This window comes from Trichomycterus rosablanca, chromosome 12 (genome assembly GCF_030014385.1).
Source record: "Trichomycterus rosablanca isolate fTriRos1 chromosome 12, fTriRos1.hap1, whole genome shotgun sequence".
Lineage (NCBI taxonomy): Eukaryota > Metazoa > Chordata > Actinopteri > Siluriformes > Trichomycteridae > Trichomycterus > Trichomycterus rosablanca.
In genome coordinates, this window is record NC_085999.1 from 15,427,115 (window position 1) to 15,452,190 (window position 25,076).

Genomic DNA, 25,076 nt, shown 5'->3' on the forward strand with positions numbered 1-25,076 from the left:
AGGGTGTTTTCCTGGCTCTGGACCTACCCATCTGATAAGAATGAATTGGTCACTAAAAATAAATGCCTTAATTAATAGTATGCATTAGAGCAGGTGGTATCCACTAAAATTCACTAATATCACAGTGACTAATACATGCTGCAAGGCTTCATGCAAAGTCACTATTGATAAACAACTCAGTAAAACTGAAGTAAAAGTAAACTGATTCTTTTAGTGGTGATAACACTAAAGGTAACAATAATTAAGAAAATAAATTATTATTATAAATACAGTATTATTTAATTTTTGTGGTGTTGTAATGTCTTTCTTCACAGAGTTTTAGATAGAATTTTATAGATGTTTGCCAAGGTAAGTCATTTCATTCTTTAAACTTGTATTGGGACACCCCTTCTTTGGGTTTGAGTAACAACAATTGCTAACAGGTGTAATAAATCATTTATATAAAGGAAATTTTATGCTTACAGCATACAGCTGCTTATAGCATACTGTATGACTGTGCCCCTTTGACATAAAGATAAGCCTGGTTTAAAGAAACTCCAGTGACTTGCACAGAGGCCTGACCTCAGCCCCACTAAACTGCTTTGGAATAAACTGGAACATAAATTGAGGCTTTCTTGACCAACATCAGTGCCCAGCTATACAAATGCTCTTTTGATCGAAAGGGCACAAATTCCCACAGACATATCTCAAAGTCTTGTGAGAAGCCTTATTAGAAGAGTGGCTGTTGTTATAGCTAAAAAGATTACATAGAGTTCACTCTATTTTAATACCAGGTCAGGTGTCCAAATACTTTTAGCCATATTGTATGTCTGATACACACTGCATGGCCAAATGAATGAAGATATGTTTTCTAACCAATGGATTTGGCTGATTTAGCCATGATTAGTGGTAACAGATGCACACACCCATACAACCCCAATAGAAAAACACTGGCATATACTGAAGGACTGTTAGTATGGCATTATCATAGGATGCCATCTTTGTAAAGCAATCCTCAACTAAATAAGTGAAAACACATTTTCAAGTATAATAAACAACAAAAAAATAATTCAAGTCATTATCCAAAATCTACAGGAAAGCCTTTAATGTGCTTTTTTTCCCATTTACAGGGTCAGCCAGGTCCTCTTGGCCCTCAGGGCCCATCAGGGCCTCCAGGACGTACAGGCGATCCTGGTTTGCAAGGCCATAAGGGAGGAAAGGGTGATTCTGGTGTGCCCGGCATTGAGGGTCCAAAGGGGGCTCAGGTTTGTAACTTGCTTTTGTTTCCTAATAGAAATTATATATATATTTGTATAAAAGTGTATACAAGGTCTGTAGTTTGATTCCCAGGTAGAGCTGTCTGGTTTCTTTCTATGTGGAGTTTGCATGTTCTCCCTGTGTGTTTTCTTCGGGAGCTCTGGTTTCCTTCCACAGTCCAAAGACATGCAGTCAGGTTAATTTGAGATACTGAAATTGCCATAAGTGTGAATGTGTGTGTGTGTGTTTGCCCTGTGATGGACCTGTCCAGGTTGTTTTCCACATTTCGCCACCGTGAACCTGAAAAGGATGAATCAATAGTAAAACTGACAGTAAATGAATGAATTAATTAATGAATTTTAGTGATGCACTATCTGTGCTTAATGCTTAAGGATGTTTATATACAGGCCGCTCAGGTGGCGCAGCGGTAAAGTACGCTAGCTCACCAGAGTTGGGGTTTCGAATACATCGTATCGAATCTCAACTCTGCCTTTCCGACTAGGCTGTTGTTCAGGGTTAGAGGGTAAGAAAGTCGGATCATAGGTCCTCATAACTGGTGCGACTGCGGCCCCTGCTAGCTGACTGATGGCGCCTGCACAGTGCTGAGGAATAATGCTGATGGGGGTGTGGCCCTCCATACACAGTGTCCGTCAAGTGTATGAACTCGACTCGTGCAGGTGAAAAATGCACTATCTGTACTGACTGTGCGTACCGGAGGGGGCGCAAGTCAGTTGAGAGGCGTCCTCAGTCAGTGGTGAAGGGTCGAATCAGTATAGAGGACGCATTCAGGGTAATTGGACACGACTAGACTGGGGGATAAAAATTGGGGGGAAAAAAGAGGGGAAAAAATATAAATAAATAAGGATGTTTATACACGAGAAATCATTCTAATTTAATTTAATTTCTGTTTTTTTCTGCAGGGTCTGATTGGAAGTCCAGGGTTTCCAGGATTAGATGGTATTCCAGTAAGTTGGTTCTTTGTATTCTTGTATTTTACATTCAAATCAATAGTTCATATGTCATCATGATAGAAAATAAATGCACATTCATAATGATCAAAAGAACTAAAGATTTGTTTTTGCATAAAAATAACATTGCATTACTGACCGCTTGTCCTTGTGCATCAGGGTCACCCAGGGCAACCAGGTTCCCGAGGAAGACCAGGTGCTGATGGCTGTAATGGAACCAAGGGAGAGTCTGGAGTACCAGGCTTGCAAGGATATGATGGCGAGCAGGGAAGATCAGTATGTAGAACTTGTACTGTTTGAACAAGACACAAGCTTTGACAACTCTTCATACATCTGTCTTACAAAACAAGGACAACAGTAGCCATTAGTACTTTATATTTTGTGTTGACTGTCTTTTTTCTTCTCAATTTCTTGACAGGGTCTGCCCGGCAGAAAGGGTGAGAAAGGGGACCTCTTGGATGTTAACATTTACATGCTAAGATTTCGGGTGAGTTAAAATTTCATGCAGCTGCAAATCTGACACAAATAAATTTGATAGGTATTGTCTAAGGTTTTTATTTGTGATCAGAGGTGGAAGATGGACATCCTAGCAAATTGATTTTGTATGGAGTAGCTGGGCGGCACAGTGGCTCGGTGGGTAGCACTGTCGCCTCACAGCAAAAAGGTCCTGGGTTGTATTACCAGGTGGACTTATAGCTATTTGACAAAATATATATGATTCCGGATTAAATAACATCATTAATAAATAATTTTAATGAACATTTTTGTAAAATACGCTAGCACACCAGAGCTGGGATTTCGAATGCATCGTATCAAATCTCAGCTCTGCCATCTGGCTGGGCTGGGCGGCCACATGAACAACGATTGGCTGTTGTTCAGGGTGGGATGAGCCGGACCAGGGTTCCTCATAACTGCTGCAATTATGACCTCTGCTGGCTGATTGATGGCGCCAGCGCAGAGTTGGGGGATAATGTGATCAGGGTGTGGCTTACCGTGCACAAGGCTGATCCGCATATGAACTCGCCTCATGCAGGTGAAAAAAAAGCTGTCGGTACTGCACGCGTGTCGGAGGGGGCGTGTGTCAGTTGCGAAGCTCTTCATGTCAGCGGTGGAGGGTTGTATCGGTAGAGGTGAAACATAACGCAATCAGGGTAATTGGATACGACTAGATTTGGGGAGAAAATTGATTTTTTATTCTAAACAATAATAATAATTATAATAAATAATAATTTACTAAACTATGGTTTATTAAGGCCACTCAGGTAGAGCAGCGGTAAAAACACACGCTGGAACCAGAGCTGGGATCTCGAATACATTGTATCAAATCGCAGCTCTGCCTTGCCGGCTGAGGCTGAGCGGCCACATGAACAACGATTGGCCTGTTGTTCATATGGGCGGGACTAAGCCGGATAGGGTCTCTTTCTCATGACTGGTGCAATTACGACCTCTGCTGGCTGATTGATAGAGCCTGCACAGAGATGAGAAAAAGAGTGCTCTTAGGGTGTGTCCCTCCGTACACGCAGCTAGGCTGCACTGCACTCGTCAAAGTGTAGGTGATAAGACATATCACCTACACTTTGCTGCCCACGTGTTGGAGGGGGCGTGGGTTAGCTTTGTTCTCCTCAATCAGAGCAGAGATTGGCATTGGCATTGGTGGAGAGGAAGCATGATGCAATGGGGCAATTGGATGTACTAAAAAAGGGACAAAAAGGGGAGAAAATGCATAAAGAAAAAAAAAACTATGGTTCATTAATAAAGAATGTTACATGCTACTGTTGTACATATTGTTTATATTAAAATGAATTCAACTATTAATCTAATAACTGCCTCATTTTTAATCTACAACTGTTTTTTATACAGGGAGACCCAGGACTGCCAGGATATCCAGGACCTACAGTGAGTTTTACGGCACTTGACGTATGCTATTAAGGTTGTGTTCAGTACTTACATTTCTATAAATCTTTTTTAATCTTTAAACTAGGGACCTCCTGGAATACCCGGTCAACAAGGACTGCCAGGTTTTAATGGTTACCTGGTGAGTAAGGGGTTGTAAATATCTACTTTTAATATAAACCAATAAGCCAAACTATTAGGACCATCCTCCCTTTAAAACAGCTGTGTCATGATGTCTTGAGGGAAGTGTGGACTGTTGTGCTGACGGTAGTTACTCATAGTTATGGCCGTACTAAATTCACAGAAAAATTTAGTAACCAAAATTTTTAATAATAGAAAGACACAAGACAAGTGTACACAAGACACGAACACGTGATCTAAGCTAATCCAAATGCTAACGCTAATCTAAACACACATGAACCTAAACCCTAAGCTAAGCTAACATAGACTAACAAAGAACATTGACTGACTAACACAAAACCTGAACAAGACTGACTATAAACAAGACTTCTAAACATGAACATTAGCAAACAAATCTACATGAACAAGATAGCCAAAGTCAAACTAAACCAAAAGACCATGAGCTAAGAACAAACCAACACGGCAAAGGCAAAATCCAAATAGTCTTCGCTTGACTGATCCACAGGCCTTCTCAAATGCCCTGAACATTTTCCCTAAACAAGAGGCATCTGTGGATCATTAACAGTAGCCCAATTACAGAAAAGGGGTGTTGGCTTGACTGAACACACACCATAAACAAGCATGTGCTCCCGGAGAGGTGGGCGTGGCAGGTGCGCATGAGTTCCAGGATCACAGAGGCTGCATTCGTGACACAATACACAGTCAGCCTACTTTAATAATATTCTCGTTCGTGTTTTGACACACCATCCTCTGCGTCTACATAATCGATTGGGAGTTTTCCACACTCAGTTACCCGAGTCGTGTTTTTAGCTGCTTTAGACTTCGACATCTTAATGATTTTGTTTAACCGATTGCAAACATATCCGAGCGTCTTTAGTTTGTTGAGTTTATAAAGAAAGAAAGAAACTGTACACAAACTATCACAGCACAGAGATGATCACGTGTGTAGAGATGCACACTTGTCCTTTGACTATGGAATCCCCAAAGGGAACAAAATGCACTCAATACGTAAACACACATCAAACATTGTCAGTACACTACACCATAGATACAGTAAGTCTCCTACACAGTAATTACCGTATGATTACTAGGACACCTAATATTGCATATTGCGGCTCATATTTCATACGCTACATGAATGACAAATGTTAAATCGCTAAACACAAACCTTAAATTTTGGCTTTATAGCAAATTGTATATTACACAGCAGACGGCTCATTTCACTGTCCGTGACGCGATTTTCACGACTGTGAATTAGGTAGGGCCTTACTCATAGTACTGGTGTTGGATACAGCAGAAATGAGCAGCAGTTATGGCCTCACAGCTGAGTTGAGCCACACAGAGACCACAGAGAGTTCATGAGTTCAGGGACTCCAAACAGAACATGAGGGTTAATACTGGTTATGAGTAAGCACACAGTCCATTGAACGCTTCTGTGTTTGGGGCTGCGTAGTCTCAGACCTGTCAAAGTGCCCCTGCTAACTCCTGTCCACCATAGAAAGCACCGGGAATGGGCACACAGGCATCAGAACTAGACACAGGAGCAATGAAAGAAGGTCATCTGGGGACATGTGCATTGTTTACCCGTGGAAGAAATGGACCAATGATGGACTGTAGGACGATCCATCTCACTAGGACTTGCTGGTAGTGTCCTGGTACCACATACCACAGGATTCCTTCAGATGTTTTGTGGAGTCCATGTCTCCATAGCTCAGAGCTGTTTTGACAGAGTGATCCTAATATTTTGGCTCATCAGTGTATATTTACTATATCAACCCATCTCTTATATTCATATTATATATCCACTTCAGGGTGAAAAGGGCAACAGAGGACCTCCAGGACCACCGGTAACAATACAAATTCAAATACATTAAATATTCAATACATTTCTGATACATTAGAATGGTAAAATCTTAAAGTCTTTGTCCTCTTTCTGCAGGGTAAACCACCTGCCCAGCTGAAGGGTGTAAAAGGAGAAGCGGTAGGAGATAGAATATCTACTCAGCCTGCTGAGTTACAGTGTTTTGAATTGGGATTATTATATTCCAATATTGTTATGAACTGCAAATTTTATTTCATTAAAGGGTGATGTTGGAGAACCAGGACTACCAGGAAATCAACAACAAACTGGACCTCTTCTGGTCAGTCTTTGATATCACAAATCTTACGTGCTTACAGTATGTATTGATGGAGGACCGTGTTAAGAAGTGGCATTTCTTCAGAGGATGTGAACGTATATGGGCTTGTTTGTTTTGATTTCGGCTTGTTTTTTAAATACAGTGGTACCATGAAACGCAACGTCAATTGGTTGTGGGAGTGGTGTTGAGTTTAAAATGTGTTGAGTTTCAAGGTATTTTTTTCCCATAAGGTTGTATGGGAAACCTGTTAATGCGTTCCATGGTACATTTCAATATATGAATATTATACACTAATCAGCCATAACATTATGATTACCTTTCTTATATTGTGTTGGCCCCCCTTTTGCAGCCAAAACAGTCCTGCAACTGCAATGCACTGTGAAGATCCCTCTTATGTGACAACACTAGTAACATTTATAAGAAAGTCTTTGTGTTTTTATCCACAGGGACCAAAAGGCGAGAAGGGTATTAAAGGTGAACCAGCAGACACGGTAAGTTAAATCTGTATTTTCTCACAACATAGAAAACAGCAGGTATTGCGAGTGCTTCACAGTTTCACTGAGTTTGGCATGCTATTTCTTTTATTAAGTCAGTTTTCTTCTGCTTCTAGTACTGTACTGGCTACTGTAAATTGACTCCAAGTGTGAATGATGGTTGAATGTTCAAGCCTTTACAATGAAGGATGTATTCCTGCCTTCGGACCCACAGTTTCCAAGCATGGCTCTAAACTAGGGCTGGGCAATATTATAATTGATTGTCTAAAATACAGAAGTAACACTTGGTAGGGATTTGGCTTTACTATTTATGCCACAGTATAAATAGCTGTCATTATCTTAGCTCAAACTGACTGTATAGAACAATTGTTATGTTAGAGAAATTAGGAAACATGACATAGGAGAATAAGCTTTCAGATTAGGAAATCCAAATAAAGACCAAAAGGGTTTGTAGTTAAAATGCACACCAGCTAAAAGGGAATATGGATAACCGTAGTGGGTGTACAGTGGCTAAATAAACTAAACCTGATCAGTAAGCACACCCAACCACAATGTTGGTCTGTGTGTCTTGGATCAATGTAACCCTAAAATAAAAGTAATTTGTTGTAAACTGTTAGTATTATTGTTATTATTATTATTACTATTATGTTCAGCATAACAGTATACATATTATATCAACATAACCTTTACTATTAAAACAGTAACAACCATGTCAGTTATGTGAAAATTGGATGAATGCCGCTCAGGTGGTGCAGCGTTAAAAACACATGCTGGAACCAAAACAGGGATCTTGAATACATTTCCCGGCTGGGCTGAGCTGCCACATGAACAACGATTGGCCTGTTGTTTAGATATGGGTGGGATTAAGCCGGATAGGGTCTCTCATAACTAATGCAATTACGACCTCTGCTGGCTGATTGATGCCGCCTCCACAGAGATGAGAAAAGAGTGCTGTCAGGGTGTGTCTCTCCGTGCACAGTGCTGAGCTGCACTGCACTCGTCAAAGTGTAGGTGACAAGATGCATGCGGCATGCTGCCCACGTGTCGGAGGGGGCGTGGGTTAACTTCGTTCTCCTCAATCAGAGCGGGGATCGGCATTGGTGGAGAGGAAGCATGATGCAATCGAGCAAAAGAGAGAAACAGGGAGAAAATGCATAAACAAAAATATTTGTTAAAAAATTGGGTGAATGAATAAAAGTCATTTGTAATTTAGTTTTAATAATTTATTGTATCACTTGATATCATTTTTTTCTTTTTAAATTAGTTTATTTCCAAAGGAGAACGGGGCACCATGGGACCTGCAGGACAACGGGTACACACTTCTTAATTGTTTTGTTTGTTATATGAAATTATTCTTTTATATTTTTTGAATTCTGTGTTAACCTTCATTAAATGTGTATCTAAAATATTTTATTACAAATAGGGAAACCCAGGAAGAGATGGACTCCTAGGAAAAAAGGTACATCATTAGTCATCAGTAAGTAAAAGGGCACTGTATCTAATCAAAAGCAAAAGCTGATGACATGCCTGACTGTTCCTCACAGGGTGATGCTGGGTTTGCAGGTTTTCCAGGTCAGCAAGGACGTAAGGTATGTCTTAACACATGATAGCTATTTTAGTACATGTTAGAAATTCTTAGGAATTGGTCTTGCTTAAGACACCCATGTTTTCACCATTGTGTTGCTATCCCAAAAACAGTTTAAATGTCTTTATTCAATAAAACAAATCAGATTGTTTATAACATGAGGCCACTCCTATAGGGAGAGCCGGGAGAGCCAGGAGAGCTGATTCCTACAGGCCCTTCAGGTGGAGGAGGTATTACATTTTTACTCAATATCAAATTCTGCTAATTAAATGATATTAAGTAACTCTACATGTTAATGACATGTATTTCCACATGGCATTTTACCACTGATGATTTCTTTTGCTCTCCTTTTTCTGAAGCTGGCTATCCAGGTCCACAAGGAGAACCTGGGCAAATAGGAGATTATGGTCCCACAGGAGCAAAAGGTTCACAAGGTCCCCCTGGGCCCGATCCTCAGGGAACTCCAATAGGTATGTGTCCTATAAAACAACTTAACTGTTTGTGTGATCTTACTGTATATTAAACTCATGTCATCCTGAAATTCTATTAACTGGCTTTTTTTATTTGACAACTACACAAATAAAAAAGGATTGTATACATAAACTGTACAAAGCACTAAAGCATGGACAAAATTATTGGAACACACCCTTTTAATCATTTAATTTAGGTGTATTATTTAGTCCAGTTGTAATAAGTGTATAAAATCAAGCACCTAGGCGTCCAGATGGCGCAGCGGGATATTCTGCTAGCACACCAGCGCCGAGATTCTGACGTTGCCACTGGTTGGCTGGGCACCATCTGGTGGGCATGATTGGCAGTGCCTGCAGCAGATTAATTGGCCATTGTATCTGATGAGGTGAAAAAATTGGTCGTTCTAAATTGCTCACTGAATTTGAGTGTGGTACTGTAATAGGATGCCAGTTATCCAGAGCGACTTACGAAAGTGCTTCCGTAGTGAACATTACCTTACTCTAGTTTAAGTAGACAACAGTCCAAGAATACAAATCTGCTGAAAACCCTGTTAGAACCAAAGTGTTTTTTTGTAAGAAATAAATAGAGCATTAGTAAGTGCATAGTAAAGAGGTGGGTTTTTAATCGTCTTTTGAAGACAGTCAAAGACTCAGATGTTCAGACAGACAAGGGAATCTCGTTTCACCACTTGGGTGCAAGTACAGAGAAGAGCCTTGATGCTTGTCTTCCTTGAGTCCTGGGTGGAGGATCAAGTAGAGCGAGACGAGTGGCTTGGAGGTTGTGTGGTACAGAGCGGGGTTTGATTAGACCTCGAAGGTAGTTTGTGGCTGGTTCATTTTTGGCTTTGTAGGCGAGCATCAGTGTTTTAAACTGAATGCGTGCAGCTATAGGAAGCCAGTAAAGAGAACACAGCAGTGGGGTGATGTGGCAGTGTTTAGGTTGTTTAAAAACAAGCCGAGCAGCTGCATTTTGTATGAGTTGCAAGGGTTTAAAAGTGGACATAGGAGCACCTGCCAGGAGGGATGTGCAGTAGTCCAACCGTTCTTTATAGTTTTTAACATTTGGTGTATACTTTCCCCAGTCTTGATTCAGGTTTCCTGTCAATTTAAAAGCTTGTTTATGCATTTTATACTTCATTTCTTCTTTAGCTCAGCTAAAGACATGTTTTTCAATATTTCGCAGCTGGTGAATTTGGACCAAAAGGCGAAAAGGGACTGAAGGGTGAAGCTGGCGAACCTGGTATCCCTGCCACATACCCTGGTTCTCCTGGTTCTGATGGGCTACAAGGACGACCTGGGCCACCTGGTCCCAAAGGAACATGTAAGTGTATACATAATGAGAAGTGTTTTGTTACGGTAACACAGGTATTTATAGTCAAGTGTTGTTGACATGGACCTTTTTTGGCTACAGTTTCTGAGATATATAAAGGGCCAGAAGGATTACAAGGACGTCCAGGAAGTGCTGGGACCAAGGGCCAGAAAGGTAGAAGCATGACAAATGAAATGTCAACCATTTTAATCTTTTAATGCCTATATAAGCCACTATTGGCAGCTATCTCAGCTAGTAGTATTTGAACAAATATTAATAAATAATGCACAGTGTTATAGAATAATTTAATGCCAACTCTGTGTTACTTTGTTAGTGTTTGGCCTAGTGTTTGGCCTAGTGTTTGGGCCATAAAATTTTTAAATGTAAAATTTATTGACATTTTAAGATGTCTGGAAAAGCAGGCTTTTATCCAAATTATCTGTATACTGTGTTATTGTCATTTTCCAGTCAATCCCGGCCACATTACCAGCCTCTGCTGCTTAAAAATATCTCTGTGACAAGATGCTACCACCATCATATTTTATAGTGGCAGTGGTGTTACCTAACCAATGTGCTTTGTTAGATTTATGCTACCGCACTTCTTAAATTTAAGCTCAAAAGTTCCAGTCAGTCCACATGATAGCTCAGTGGAAATTCTTTTAATGAAGGGTGCCTTAGATTTTAAATAAACACATGTTTAAGGCGCCCAGGTGGCGCACACCAGAGCCAAGATTCTGAACCTCGGTTCGAAACTCGGCATTGCCACAGGTTGGCTGAGCACCATCAAGCGGGCATAATTGGCAGTGCCTGCAGCAGACACGTTTCTAGGGAGGGATAACCGGACTATGTGGGTGGAGTCTTCAAACGCTGTTTTAGGACCCTGATTAGCAGATAGAGAGGCACCTGTGCAAAGTGCACGGGTGAAAAAGGGTTCCGCTAAGGGCTGCAGGGTTGGAGGAGGCGTGAGCAGCAATATACCCACCTCAACTGCAATTACGGATCCCCAGTGGCGGAAGACAAATTGACTACACTAAATTGGGAGAAAATTTGAGAAAATGCATGAATAAAATAAAATAGAAAAACATGTTTAAACACTTTTTGCAATCATAGCAATTATATCTGATATGTGAAAGGGTTCAGTTTAGTATATGTTGTACTGATTAAATGATTGTGTTTGCACAGGTGACCACGGTCAATGTCAATGCTCATCAACTTCCCCTCCTGGAGCCCCTGGCAACCGTGGAGACCCTGGCATGGCTGGAGAGTGGGGTCAGCAGGGTGATCAGGGAGACCCAGGACCTAGAGGCACCAATGGTCTACCTGTCAGTGATTAGTATTACAGATCTGGACAAAAATTTGTTTTACAGCCCATGCAAACTCTTTTCTTATAAACCAACTGCAATCTTTATCCCTTCTTTTAGGGTTTTCCTGGTAGGACAGGCGTGCCTGGAGCCAAGGGACATAAAGGAGACAGAAAAGACGTTACAGAGAAAGGTAACATTTTGAAGGCAACTGATTTATAATTTTAGTCAGCAAATAAAGAAAGCATATGTACCGACCAGGCATAACATTGATAACATGAACACTGATTATCTCTTGCACGGCACCTGTTAGTAGGTGGGATATATTAGGCAGCAAGTGAACATTTTATCCTCAAAGTTGATGTGTTACAAGCAGGAAAAATGGGCAAGCGTAAGGATTTGAGCGAGTTTAACAAGGGCCAAATTGTGATGGCTAGACGACTGTCAGAGCATCTCCAAAACTGCAGCTCTTTTGGGGTGTTCCCAGTCTGCAGTGGTCAGTATCTATCAAAAGTGGTCCAAGCAAAAAACAGTGGTAAACCGGTGACAGGGTCATGGGCAGTCAAGGCTCATTGATGCAGTGGTCAAAATACACAGTGCATCGCAGTTTGTTGCATATAGGGCTGCATAGCCACAGACCAGTCAGGGTGCCCATGCTGACCCCTGTCCACCGCCGAAAGCGCCGACAATGGACACGTGAACATCAGAACTGGACCACAGAGCAATGGAAGAAGGTGGCCTGGTCTGATGACTCACGTGGATGGCCGGGTGCATGTGCGTCTATACCTGGGGAACACATGGCACCAGGATGCACTATGGGAAGAAGGCAAGCCGGTGGAGGCAGTGTGATGCTTTGGACAATGTTCTGCTGGGAAACCTTGTGTCCTGCCATCCATGTGGATGTTACTTTGACACGAACCACCTACCTAAGCATTGTTGCAGACCATGTACACCCTTTCATGAAAACTGTATTCCCTGATGGCTGTGGCCTCTTTCAGCAGGATAGTGCACCCTGCCACAAAGCATAAATGGTTCAGGAATGGTTCAGGAGCACAACAATGAGTTTGAGGTGTTGACTTGGCCTCCAAATTTGCCAGATCTCAATCCAATCGAGAATCTGTGGGATGTGCTGGCCAAACAAGTCCGATCCATGGAGGCCCCACCTCACCACTTACAGAAGCTGCTAACATCTTGGTGCCAGATACCACAGCACACCTTCAGGGGTCTAGTGGAGTCCATGCCTTGACGGGTCAGGGCTGTTTTGGCACCAAAAGGGGGACCAACAAAATATTAGGATAATATGGTCATAATGTTATGCCTGATCGGTGTATATATAGATATATAATATGTTTACTTGTGTTTATCAGGGCCACTTGGAGATCAGGGAGACCCAGGTAGACATGGTGAACATGGAGAAGATGGGAGAGATGGACGCAATGGGTTCAGTGGTCCACCTGGATTTCGTGGTCCTCCTGTAAGTTTCTTTTTATCAGTTACCAAGGCAACTAAGATGACCATGCTTGGATTCAAGCTTTCTGCAATGGAGTAAACTGGTTGAGGAATTAGTTCTATTTACACGTAGTCCAATATTCTGATTGTTTTAAGTAGAAAATTATTATTATTTTAATAAATACTATAATAAACATCCTTTGCTAACTCTATAATTACAGTGGGGCCAAAAAGTATTTAGTCAGCCACTGATTGTGCAGGTTCTCCTACTTAGAGGTCTGTAATTTTCATCATAGGTACACTTCAACTATGAGAGACAAAATTAGAAAAAAAAATTCAGGAAATCACTTTGTAGGATTTTTAAAGAATTTATTTGTAAATTATGGTGGAAAATAAGTATTTGGTCACCCACAAACAAGCAAGATTTCTGGCTCTCACAGACCTGTAACTTCTTCTTTAAGAAGCTCTTCTGTCCTCCACTCGTTACCTGTATTAATGGCACCTGTTTGACCTCGTTATCTGTATAAAAGACTCCTGTCCACAGCCTCAAACAGTAAGACTCCAAACTCAACCATGGCCAAGACCAAAGAGCTGTCGAAGGACACCAGGAAGAAAATTGTAGACCTGCACCAGGCTGGGAAGAGGGAATCTACACTAGGCAAGCAGGTTGGTGTGAATAAATCAACTGTGGGAGCAATTGTAAGAAAATGGAAGACATACAAGACCATTGATAATCCCCTCGATCTGGGGCCCCACGCAAGATCTCATCCCGTGGGGTCAAAATGATCATGAGAACGGTGAGCAAAAATCCCAGAACTACACGGATGGACCTGATGAATGACCTGCAGAGAGCTGGGACCAAAGTAACAAAGGCTACCATCAGTAACACACTACGCCGAGAGGGACTCAAATCCTGCAGTGCCAGGCGTGTCCCCCTGCTTAAGCCAGTACATGTCCAGGCCCGTCTGAAGTTTGCCAGAGAGCATATGGATGATCCAGAAGAGGATTTGGAGAATATCATGTGGTCAGATGAAACCAAAATGGAACTTTTTGATAAAAACTCAACTTGTCGTGTTTGGAGGAAGAAGAATGCTGAGTTGCATCCCAAGAACACCATACCTACTGTGAAGCATGGGGGTGGAAACATCATGCTTTGGGGCTGTTTTTCTGCAAAGGGGACAGGACGACTGATCCGTGTTAAGGGAAGAATGAACGGGGTCATGTATCGTGAGATTGTAAGCCAAAACCTCCTTCCATCAGTGAGCGCATTGAAGATGGAACATGGCTGGGTCTTCCAGCATGACAATGATCCCAAACACACCGCTCGGGCAACGAAGGAGTGGCTCCGTAAAAAGCATTTCAAGGTCCTGGAGTGGCCTAGCCAGTCTCCAGACCTCAACCCCATAGAAAATTTGTGGAGGGAGTTGAAAGTCCGTGTTGCCCAGCGACAGCCCCAAAACATCACTGCTCTAGAGGAGATCTGCATGGAGGAATGGGCCAAAATACCAGCTACAGTGTGTGCAAACCTGGTGAAGACTTACAGGAAACGTTTTACCTCTGTCATTGCCAACAAAGGTTATGTTACAAAGTATTGAGTTGAACTTTTGTTATTGACCAAATACTTATTTTCCACCATAATTTACAAATAAATTCTTTAAAAATCCTACAGTGTGATTTCCTGGATTTTTTTTTCTCATTTTGTCTCTCATAGTTGAAGTGTACCTATGATGAAAATTACAGACCTGTCTCATCTTTCTAAGTAGGAGAACTTGCACAATCAGTGGCTGACTAAATACTTTTTGGCCCCACTGTACAACCCCAAATCAGAAAAAGTTGGGACGGCATGGAAAAAGCAAATAATAAAACACAGAGTTTCTTACATTTACTTTGACTTTAATTTGATTGCAGACAGGATGAACCTGAGATATTTCATTTTCTGCATTAATGCTGCCATCACAGAAGTGTAAATGACCAAGGGCACTGACACAGCCCCATACCATGACAGACCCTGGCTTTTGGACTTGTTGCTGATAACAGTCTGGATGGTCCTTTTCGTTTTTGGTCTGGAGCACATGGCGTCCATTTGTTCCAAAAAAGACCTGGAATGCTGATTCATCTGACCACAATACACGTTTCCACTGTGTCATGGTCCATCCTAGATGCCTCTGAGCCCTGAAAAGTCAAAGCCGCTTCTGGACATGGTTAACATAAGGCTTCTTTTTTGCACAGTAAAGTTTTAAGTGGCATTAGGTTTTTGGGGGTTTTTTTTATGCATTTTCTCCACATTTTCCTCCCAATTTAGCACACTCAATTTTGTCTTCCGCTGCTGATAGATGCCAGATTGCATTCGAGGAGAGTGCACAGCCCTCCTCTTCTCGCCCCTGCTTTCGGCACAGGCGTCTCTTCCACCAATCTGGGTCCTTACACAGCGTATGAAGACCCATGGACATTCAGCTTAAGCTTGTTTCCTTGGCCTTTACGCACTGAAATTCCTCCTGATTCCTTGAATCGTTAAATGATATTATGCACTGTAGAGTAAGAAATATGTAAATCCCTTCCCATCTTTCTTTGAGGCTCATTGTTTTTAAACATTTCAATCATTTTCTCACGCATTTGTTGACAAAGTGGAGATCCTCTGATCATCTTTGCTCATCAAAGACTCAGCCTTTCCTGGATGATGCTTTTGTACCAAACCATGATTATAATCACCTGTTTGGAATTGCATCATCATTTAGTTTTTTTTACTTCATTACTAGCCCTAAATTGCCCCTGTCCCAACTTTTTTTGGAATGTGTTGCAGGCCAATAAATGAAATGAATTTGAGCAGATAAATGAAATATCTCAGGTTCAAACTGTCTGTAATCAAATAAAAGTAAATAAAGAGAAAGACTGCATTTTTATTTTATTTGCATACTGTCCCAACTTTTTTGATTTGGGGTTGTAAATAAGGAGCCCCCCTGAGTCATAAATTGCTTTGCTGTTTACAGGGAGAGGGTCCAGTTGGGGAGCTTGGAGATAAGGGTTACCCAGGAAGGCCAGGTTCGCCAGGATTCCCAGGACAAGGAGGAGATCCAGGACAGGTGACAGAAGGCCCCAGGGGTATAAGGGGTGTTGATGGTGATCCAGGGTTTAGGGGTTATGATGGAATTCCAGGCCCTCCTGGCCAATCAGGTATGCACTCTGTGTTCTCTCATTTTTTTTAATGCTCCATTATTTTAATTCATTAACCACTTTTAAACTTGCTTATTTTAACAGAATTTCTCTCTTTGCTTATGTTTTGTCATTTTGTGTGACTTGCTTTAAAGTCATGAAATCTGCAAAAATGTGCATACTTCAGCATTGCAAAGCATTATAATTCAGCATATACTGTATTGATACTCTCTTGCATTGTCTTATGGGGCATTTTCTGGTGAATCTTCCCTGACAATTCATACAGTGGGTGTAAAAAGTCTACACACCCCTGTTAAAATGCTGTTTTTTTGTGAAAAATAGACCAAGGTGAATGAATTCAGAGTTGTTCCACATTTAATGTAACCTAAAATCTGTAAAAATTCAATTGAAAAACAAATGGCACAATCTTGACTTGGCTATCTTTGCCCACTCTTCCTTGCCAAAGCTCCAAATCTGTCAGATTGCAAGGGCATCTCTTAGATCACCCCACAGATTTTCAAATGGATTCATGTCTGGACTCTTGCTGGGCCATTCCAAAACTTTGATCTTCTTCTGGTGAAGCCATTCTTTTGTTGATGTGGAGGTATGCTTTGGGTCGTTGTTGCACTGAAAAGTGAAATTCCTCTTCACCGTTAGCTTTAGCTAGGTCTAAATTAGGGCTGGCACCGATCCGATACTCTGTATCGGTCCGATATTGGCCCAAATCACTGGATCGGATATCGTTAGAAAAGAACGTGTAATCCGATCCGATACTGTTGCTTAATGTAAATAACACTTAATGTAAATAAGGCCATTGTTTGTGTGTAAAGCAAATAACACACAATCTCAACTCTGCGTCAGTTCTAATTGGTCCATCACGTTTGATTGACATCCACATCTTCCAATTGTAGACACTTTGGACGACACGCCGTAAAGCGAGATGTGTCACGTGAACAATAGTTCGAACTTAAGTCAAACCAGAAATGCTGCTAAATGCTGCTGTTCTGTGTGTAAAAGTTAAAATAAAATCAGCAGTTTTGCATAAGTGTGATGTAGGTTCTGTATTTATTCCTTTAGAATATGTGTTTCACAGTCTGAGCATTGTTATTTAGATAGCTAGTTTAACCATGGTGCATTGAGATATGTATTATTACTGCTTAGTTGTTTGAGAGGAGAAATGACGGTATCGGATTGGTATCGGTATCGTCAGATACTCAATTTGCAGTATCGGTATCGGACATAAAAAAGTGGTATCGAGCCAGCCCTAGTCTAAATGTTTTGTGCCAAAATTAACCTATAATTTGGAAATGTTCATAATTCCCTCCACCTTGACTTAAGCCTCGGTTCCATTTGAGGAAAAACGTCCGCAAAGTGTAATACTGCCACGACCATGCTTCACTTGGGGTACGAGGTTCTTCTGGTGATGTACAGTGTTGCTTTGCAGCAAACATACTTTTTGGAATTATGGCCAAATTTCAGCTTTGTTCTCATCAGACCATAAGACATTTTCCTTGATTTACAGAAGGTGTTTGCAGTAGCTGGCCTTGGATGTTTTTGCCACCCTACCCCACAGCCCAGATATATGAGGAATACGGGAGATTGCTGTCACATAGGACACAACCAGCACTTGCTAAAAATCCTGCAGCTCTTTTAATGTTGCTGTAGGCCTCTTGCTAGCTCTGGACCAGTTTTCTTCTTGTCCTTTTATCAGTTTTGGGGGGTTCTTGGTAATGTCACTGTTGCACCATATTTTAATCACTTGTTGACTGTTTTTACTGTGTTTCATAGTAAATGTATTGACTGAAACCTTTCAACAATGAGAACCCTTTGATACTTAGTTCTTTACTAAATGTTACTAGTAACTTAAGATCTGGTTCATTAGAGTCTATTAAATTGATGGCAGGTGTGTATTGACTATTATTTAACATAGGTTTAAATGTGATTGGTTGATTCTGAACACAGCCACAGAACCCAGTTACAAGAGGATGTGTACAATTATACAACATCTCAGAGCATCTCCAAAACTGCAGCTCTTGTGGGGTGTTCCCGGTCTGCAGTGGTCAGTATCTATCAAAAGTGGTCCAAGGAAGGAACAGTGGTAAACACTGTGACAGGGTCATGGGCGGCCAAGGCTCATTGATGCACGCAGGAAGCAAAGACTGGCCCGTGTGGTCCGATCCAACACACAAGCTACTGTAGCTCAAACTGCTGAAAAAGTTAATACTGGTTCTGATAGAAAGGTGTAAAGGTGTAAAATACACAATGCGTCTCAGTTTGTTGCGTATGGGGCCAACAGTGGGCACATGAGCATCGAAACTAGACCATGGAGCAATGGAAGGTGGCCTGGTGTGATTAAGTTTTTTTTGTTTGTTTTTTTTTTCTTCAGTTGAATTACACAGATTATAGGTCACATTAAAGGTGAAAATAAATCTAAAATTATTTATCTGATTCAGATTTTTTTCCTGGCATTTTAACAGGGATGTGCATACTTTTTATTTCCACTCTATAATCAGCCTTTAATAATATAATCGCAACTGCTCATTTTATCTCCATCAGCATCTGTCTTTGCTGTGTTTTTATCTGTTTCTGTCTGTCTTCATCTCTCGCTTGCCATTTAAAGGGGATTGTAGTCCACCGGGAGAAGGAGGAGAGTGGAGTACTGCAGGTAGTTGGATCAGTGACTGGTTTCTTTTAAGAACTCTTTCCTTTCATAGCGCTTTATTGCATTGCCATTGCTCTGTTCACGGTCACAGTTAAAGCTTATGGCATTACTAACCTTTTTTTTCTTATTTGATTTGTATTCACACACAAATATTTTGGGACATGTTAATATGTGCATTGCACCACACAAGGCTAAAGGTCGCACCTGATTTGAGCATGAAATTACACGGTAAATGGATGTTGTATTGTTTTGTACACGAGTTGATTAAAAGCGGAACCAATGTGTAGGACTGATGCCTAGTAGACTTAATAATTACTATTTTTAATTTGGCTTTGGCTTGGTGTATTTACAGGCGATTGTATTGTTGCACCTGGAGCTCCAGGTGAGAGAGGACAAATTGGACCTCCTGGATTCAAGGGATTCCCAGGTAATATCAATATTTTGTATAGATGTATAGATAGATAGATGTATAGATGTATAGATAGACAGACAGACAGACAGACAGACAGACAGACATATGTATACTGATCAGCCATAACATTAAAACCACCTCCTTGTTTCTACACTCACTGTCCATTTTATCAGCTCCACTTACCATTTCTGTGTCTTATCCACTCATACCAGCACAACACACACTAACACACCACCACCATGTCAGTGTCACTGCAGTGCTGAGAATAATCCACCACCCAAATAACACCTACGCTGTAGTGGTCCTGGGAGAGTCCCTACCATTGAAGAACAGCATGAAAGGGGGCTAACAAAGCATTAATTTGTATAGTGCTTGGACAGAATCCAGGACCGACAGACCAAAAACCCCTGTTGAGCAAGCCAAGGGCGACAGTGGCAATGAAAAACTACCTTAAAATTACAGAAAGAAACCTTGAAAGGAACCAAATTATCCTCCTTGGGTGGCCTGGATAATAATTTGAATGAATAAATCATACATACACTAAAATAAATTAAACTTACAGTTATCACTAAATAATAATAATAATAATAATAATAATGTAAACTATTGGAGCTCTTCATTATTCAGTCCAGTCTGTGATAAAGTCCGTAGTGAGTTCAGAACATTATGAGATTATTTGATGCCCTGTGATGGACTGGTGACCTGTCCAGGGTGTTTCATACCTATTGCACAATGAATCAGACACACTGCGACCCTGACCAGGATAAAGCGGTGTAAAACAGACAACAAATTACTAAATAAATGAATGAGATCTTTTGGCAGGTGTTGTGTTGTATAGTTACCTGCACCCTGCATATTATTTAATGGAAAATATTGCATTTGTTGTCATTGACATAAGAATGTCTGTATTGTAGGAGTACCTGGTCCTAAAGGATTTACTGGAAGTGAAGGTGAGCTGGGACCTAAAGGAGAGCAAGGGGACCAAGGCAGAGGAGGCCCATCTGGCACAGTAGGTAAGTTGACAGTCTAGCAGTTTACCTACTGATATGCTGGTAATTATTTACATACAATGTTTGAAGAACTTTTCATTCATATTGATATTATGGTTTCTACGATAGGTTTCACTGGACCTCGTGGAGACTCGGGTAATCCTGGATTTAAAGGGGCCAAGGGGCTTCCTGGCACGGGAGGTAAGCCAGGGCTCAGTGGTGATCCAGGTCTCAAGGGGCCCGACGGTGACGCTTTGGGAGCATCCCCCGGGTCTACAGGAGAACCAGGATTGCCAGGAACACAGGGGAGCAAAGGTCCCTCAGGAGATGCTGGCATTATTGGATACCCTGGTAAGATAAACACTCTAGGGTGAGATAAATTCAGCTTGACTGGACTTGATTGACATAAAAAAGCTGATGATAAAGAATAAACTACTTGGCTTTGCATAATTTGAATATTTTTATGGTTAATGTTAAAACAAGTACACTACACTATGACTACAATAAAAGCAAATTAAATTGTAATTGTGCTTCTTTATAGGTTCTATGGGAATGCCTGGAATGATTGGAATGAAGGGTGAATCAGGTCCTGATGGCTTACATGGGGAAATTGGAAGACGTGGACCTGCAGGAACGTTTGGTTTTCCTGGGGTTCCTGGTAGAGCCGGACCCCCTGGACCTCAGGGAATCACTGGAGGACCAGGTAATACCAAATATAGAAAACTGAAAAGCTTTAAAACAAAGTGTTAGTATTTTAGCATATGAAGTCTTTAATTTAACTAATGTTCCCAGCTAATTCATCCAACTTAAATGCCATTATAACCTACCAGGTAAATAAGTACTGGGGTGCTCTTGAACAAGCTTGGCTTTTTAACAGAATAGGTAGATAGATAATCAGACACCAAAGTAATATTGTATATATCAGCAATGGAGACTGGAGTGGAGGAAGGTGGCATGGAACTGGAGATTCAGGTAAGGGGAAAGCTTGCGTTCAAAGAAAAAGAATAGACAGGGAATCCAGAAATATGGGGGAGCTTGGCATTCAGGGGAAAAAAAAGAAAATACTTAGCGTTCAGAAAAGGAGAGCAGATCTCTGGTAGCAAGTGGCATCAACAGACAGTCTGGTGAGGAGTTGCGGGGAAACTAGAGGCTTTTAAATGCTGAGTAATGACGAGCAGATTGGGACCAGGTGTGCATGGTTAGCAGTGGGGGAAATCTATTGGTTGAGCAATACAGGTAATATTTGGGCAGTTCCCTTTAGCTCCATCAGATGGCGCCAAAGCTTCTCTTTGCAGTGCATAATGGACACAGTATATACTGTATATATACTGTATATATATATACAGTGTATCACAAAAGTGAGTACACCCCTCACATTTCTGCAAATATTTTATTATATTAAAATATAATTATTAGAGTAGTCAGTGTACAACTTGTATAGCAGTGTAGATTTACTGTCTTCTGAAAATAACTCAACACACAGCCATTAATGTCTAAATGGCTGGCAACATAAGTGAGTACACCCCACAGTGAACATGTCCAAATTGTGCCCAAAGTGTCAATATTTTGTGTGACCACCATTATTATCCAGCACTGCCTTAACCCTCCTGGGCATGGAATTCACCAGAGCTGCACAGGTTGCTACTGGAATCCTCTTCCACTCCTCCATGATGACATCACGGAGCTGGTGGATGTTAGACACCTTGAACTCCTCCACCTTCCACCTGAGGATGCGCCACAGGTGCTCAATTGGGTTTAGTCCATCACCTTTACCTTCAGCTTCCTCAGCAAGGCAGTTGTCATCTTGGAGGTTGTGTTTGGGGTCGTTATCCTGTTGGAAAAGGGAGGGGATCATGCTGTTTCAGAATGTCACAGTACATGTTGGAATTCATGTTTCCCTCAATGAACTGCAGCTCCCCAGTGCCAGCAACACTCATGCAGCCCAAGACCGTGATGCTACCACCACCATGCTTGACTGTAGGCAAGATACAGTTGTCTTGGTACTTCTCACCAGGGCGCCGCCACACATGCTGGACACCATCTGAGCCAAACAAGTTTATCTTGGTGTCGTCAGACCACAGGGCATTCCAGTAATCCATGTTCTTGGACTGCTTGTCTTCAGCAAACTGTTTGCTGGCTTTCTTGTGCGTCAGCTTCCTTCTGGGATGACGACCATGCAGACCGAGTTGATGCAGTGTGCGGCGTATGGTCTGAGCACTGACAGGCTGACCTCCCACGTCTTCAACCTCTGCAGCAATGCTGGCAGCACTCATGTGTCTATTTTTTAAAGCCAACCTCTGGATATGACGCCGAACACGTGGACTCAACTTCTTTGGTCGACCCTGGCGAAGCCTGTTCCGAGTGGAACCTGTCCTGGCAAACCGCTGTATGACCTTGGCCACCATGCTGTAGCTCAGTTTCAGGGTGTTAGCAATCTTCTTATAGCCCAGGCCATCTTTGTGGAGAGCAACAATTCTATTTCTCACATCCTCAGAGAGTTCTTTGCCATGAGGTGCCATGTTGAATATCCAGTGGCCAGTATGAGAGAATTGTACCCAAAACACCAAATTTAACAGCGCTGCTCCCCATTTACACCTGGGACCTTGACACATGACACCAGGGAGGGACAACGACACATTTGGGCACAATTTGGACATGTTCACTGTGGGGTGTACTCACTTATGTTGCCAGCCATTTAGACATTAATGGCTGTGTGTTGAGTTATTTTCAGAAGACAGTAAATCTACACTGCTATACAAGCTGTACACTGACTACTAAGTTATATCCAAGTTTCATGTCTATAGTGTTGTCCCATGAAAAGATATAATGAAATATTTGCAGAAATGTGAGGGGTGTACTCACTTTTGTGATACACTGTATGTATATATATATATATGCACACTGATCAGCCATAACATTAAAACCACCTCCTTGTTTCTACACACACTGTCCATGTCATCAGCTCCACTTACCATATAGAAGCACTTTGTAGTTCTACAATTACTGACTGGAGTCCATCTGTTTCTCTTCATGCTTTGTTAGCCCCCTTTCATGCTGTTCTTCAATGGTCAGGACCCCCACAGGACCACCACAGAGTAGGTATTATTTAGGTTGTGGATCATTCTCAGCACTGCAGTGACACTGACATGGTGGTGGTGTGTTAGTTTGTGTTGTGCTGGTATGAGTGGATCAGACACAGCAGCGCTGCTGGAGTTTTTAAATACCGTTTCCACACACTGTCCACTCTATTAGACACTTCTACCTAGTTGGTCCACCTTGTAGATGTAAAGTCAGAGACGATCGCTCATCTATTGCTGCTGTTTGAGTTGGTCATCTTCTAGACCTTCATCAGTGGTCACAGGACGCTGCCCACGGGGTGCTGTTGGCTGGATATTTTTGGTTGGTGGACTATTCTCAGTCCAGCAGTGACAGTGAGGTGTTTAGAAATTCCATCAGCACTGCTGTGTCTTATCCACTCATACCAGCACAACACACACTAATACACCACCACCACCATGTCAGTGTCACTGCAGTGCTGAGAATGATCCACCCCCCAAATAATACCTACTCTGACCAACTCAAACTGACCATTGAAGAACAGCATGAAAGGGGCTAACAAAGCATGCAGAGAAATAGATGGACTCCAGTCAGTAATTGTAGAACTACAAAGTGCTTCTATATGGTAAGTGGAACTGATAAAATGGACAGTGAGTGTAGAAACGAGGTGGTTTTAATGCTATGGCTGATCAGTGTAACTGAACACAATCATTAACTTAATGCATATCAATAATATCGTCTATTTAATTACAAAAAGCTGGAATTATTCTATCTTTAATACAATAGGAGCTCATTTTATTTTTTTGACCAAAACCACGAAGTCATAATAGGTTATAGAAATTACTTTAGACTCATGAAGTATTAACAACTAATGAGAACCTAACTTGAGCCGAATTTAAGTAGCATAAATCCCACCCTTATGTCCAGTAATCTTAGCTCCAAGAGTAGAATCAAAATTTTTACTTACTGTTCCTAATCCGAATTCCAAATCTGAACAATAAACAGTGTAGACCCTATTTCAGTGATTACAGTACAAGTTCTATACGAGGCAGATTCAATTCTTGTTGACATCAATGAAGACTGGCAGCTGGTAAAGGTAGGTATCTGATGGGTTTAAATCAATAAAATTAATTAGAATTAAAAGAAACTTTTGGATATGTTGCTGCAATTTCCTAATAATAAGCTTTTCTCATTGCCCTCACCTTCAGTTATAGACTTCACAGTTTGGAGAAGTATAATTAAGGTACGAGTATATTGCTCTTTCTTAACAGGTTTTAGAGGAGAAACAGGCCATCGAGGAGATAGTGGCCCTCCAGGGCCATTTGGAACAAAGGGTTTTAAAGGAGAGCCTGGTAATGATGCTGGACCAGGGGAAACTGGACCCCAGGGGAATCAAGGACATCCTGGATATGCTGGGCGGCCTGGTTTAGCTGGACTTAAAGGTAAGATGTTTACAGCAAAAACCAAGACCTATAAAAACCTTGTTGCTCAGCATTACCCTTAGCTTTGTTGAAATGTGTACTTTACTGTTGTAAGCTATTAAACACAACACAAATTTAAATATTCAAAATTCTACAAATATAATATACAATATTCCTTTGCAGGTGTAAAGGGTTCTCATGGCATGACAGGCTTCGAAGGAATGCAAGGAAATACTGGTCAGAGGGGACTGCCAGGCCAGAAAGGAGTGACAGGCATACCAGGCTCAGCAGGGCTAAAAGGAAACATGGGTCATCACGGAGAAAAAGGTTTTTGTCCTAAAATAAATGTCAAAGATTTGGATATTTTGTCTGTAATTATAATAGTCTCCGTGGTAACACAT

At 41.4% G+C, this 25,076-nt stretch overlaps 1 protein-coding gene across 2 annotated transcripts in view; it reads left to right on the forward strand.

The window, feature by feature from the left end:
- Positions 1 to 25,076, forward strand: part of col4a2 (collagen, type IV, alpha 2) — a 129,988-nt gene that overhangs the window by 88,538 nt on the left and 16,374 nt on the right. Inside the window, exons 5-32 of one of the 2 annotated variants that reach the window (XM_063006559.1) lie at positions 1,110 to 1,244; positions 2,157 to 2,201; positions 2,364 to 2,480; positions 2,623 to 2,691; positions 4,065 to 4,100; positions 4,186 to 4,239; positions 6,050 to 6,085; positions 6,178 to 6,219; positions 6,323 to 6,379; positions 6,823 to 6,867; positions 8,135 to 8,182; positions 8,294 to 8,329; positions 8,415 to 8,459; positions 8,631 to 8,685; positions 8,815 to 8,925; positions 10,109 to 10,246; positions 10,337 to 10,408; positions 11,417 to 11,556; positions 11,656 to 11,728; positions 12,903 to 13,009; positions 15,972 to 16,155; positions 18,755 to 18,799; positions 19,149 to 19,223; positions 20,123 to 20,221; positions 20,327 to 20,548; positions 20,739 to 20,900; positions 24,526 to 24,696; positions 24,859 to 25,002. In XM_063006559.1, the coding sequence (XP_062862629.1) occupies positions 1,110 to 1,244; positions 2,157 to 2,201; positions 2,364 to 2,480; positions 2,623 to 2,691; positions 4,065 to 4,100; positions 4,186 to 4,239; positions 6,050 to 6,085; positions 6,178 to 6,219; positions 6,323 to 6,379; positions 6,823 to 6,867; positions 8,135 to 8,182; positions 8,294 to 8,329; positions 8,415 to 8,459; positions 8,631 to 8,685; positions 8,815 to 8,925; positions 10,109 to 10,246; positions 10,337 to 10,408; positions 11,417 to 11,556; positions 11,656 to 11,728; positions 12,903 to 13,009; positions 15,972 to 16,155; positions 18,755 to 18,799; positions 19,149 to 19,223; positions 20,123 to 20,221; positions 20,327 to 20,548; positions 20,739 to 20,900; positions 24,526 to 24,696; positions 24,859 to 25,002 (2,563 nt within the window). The remainder of the gene's footprint in view (positions 1 to 1,109; positions 1,245 to 2,156; positions 2,202 to 2,363; positions 2,481 to 2,622; positions 2,692 to 4,064; positions 4,101 to 4,185; positions 4,240 to 6,049; positions 6,086 to 6,177; positions 6,220 to 6,322; positions 6,380 to 6,822; positions 6,868 to 8,134; positions 8,183 to 8,293; positions 8,330 to 8,414; positions 8,460 to 8,630; positions 8,686 to 8,814; positions 8,926 to 10,108; positions 10,247 to 10,336; positions 10,409 to 11,416; positions 11,557 to 11,655; positions 11,729 to 12,902; positions 13,010 to 15,971; positions 16,156 to 18,754; positions 18,800 to 19,148; positions 19,224 to 20,122; positions 20,222 to 20,326; positions 20,549 to 20,738; positions 20,901 to 24,525; positions 24,697 to 24,858; positions 25,003 to 25,076) is intronic. The other variant, XM_063006560.1, reaches the window with a different exon arrangement.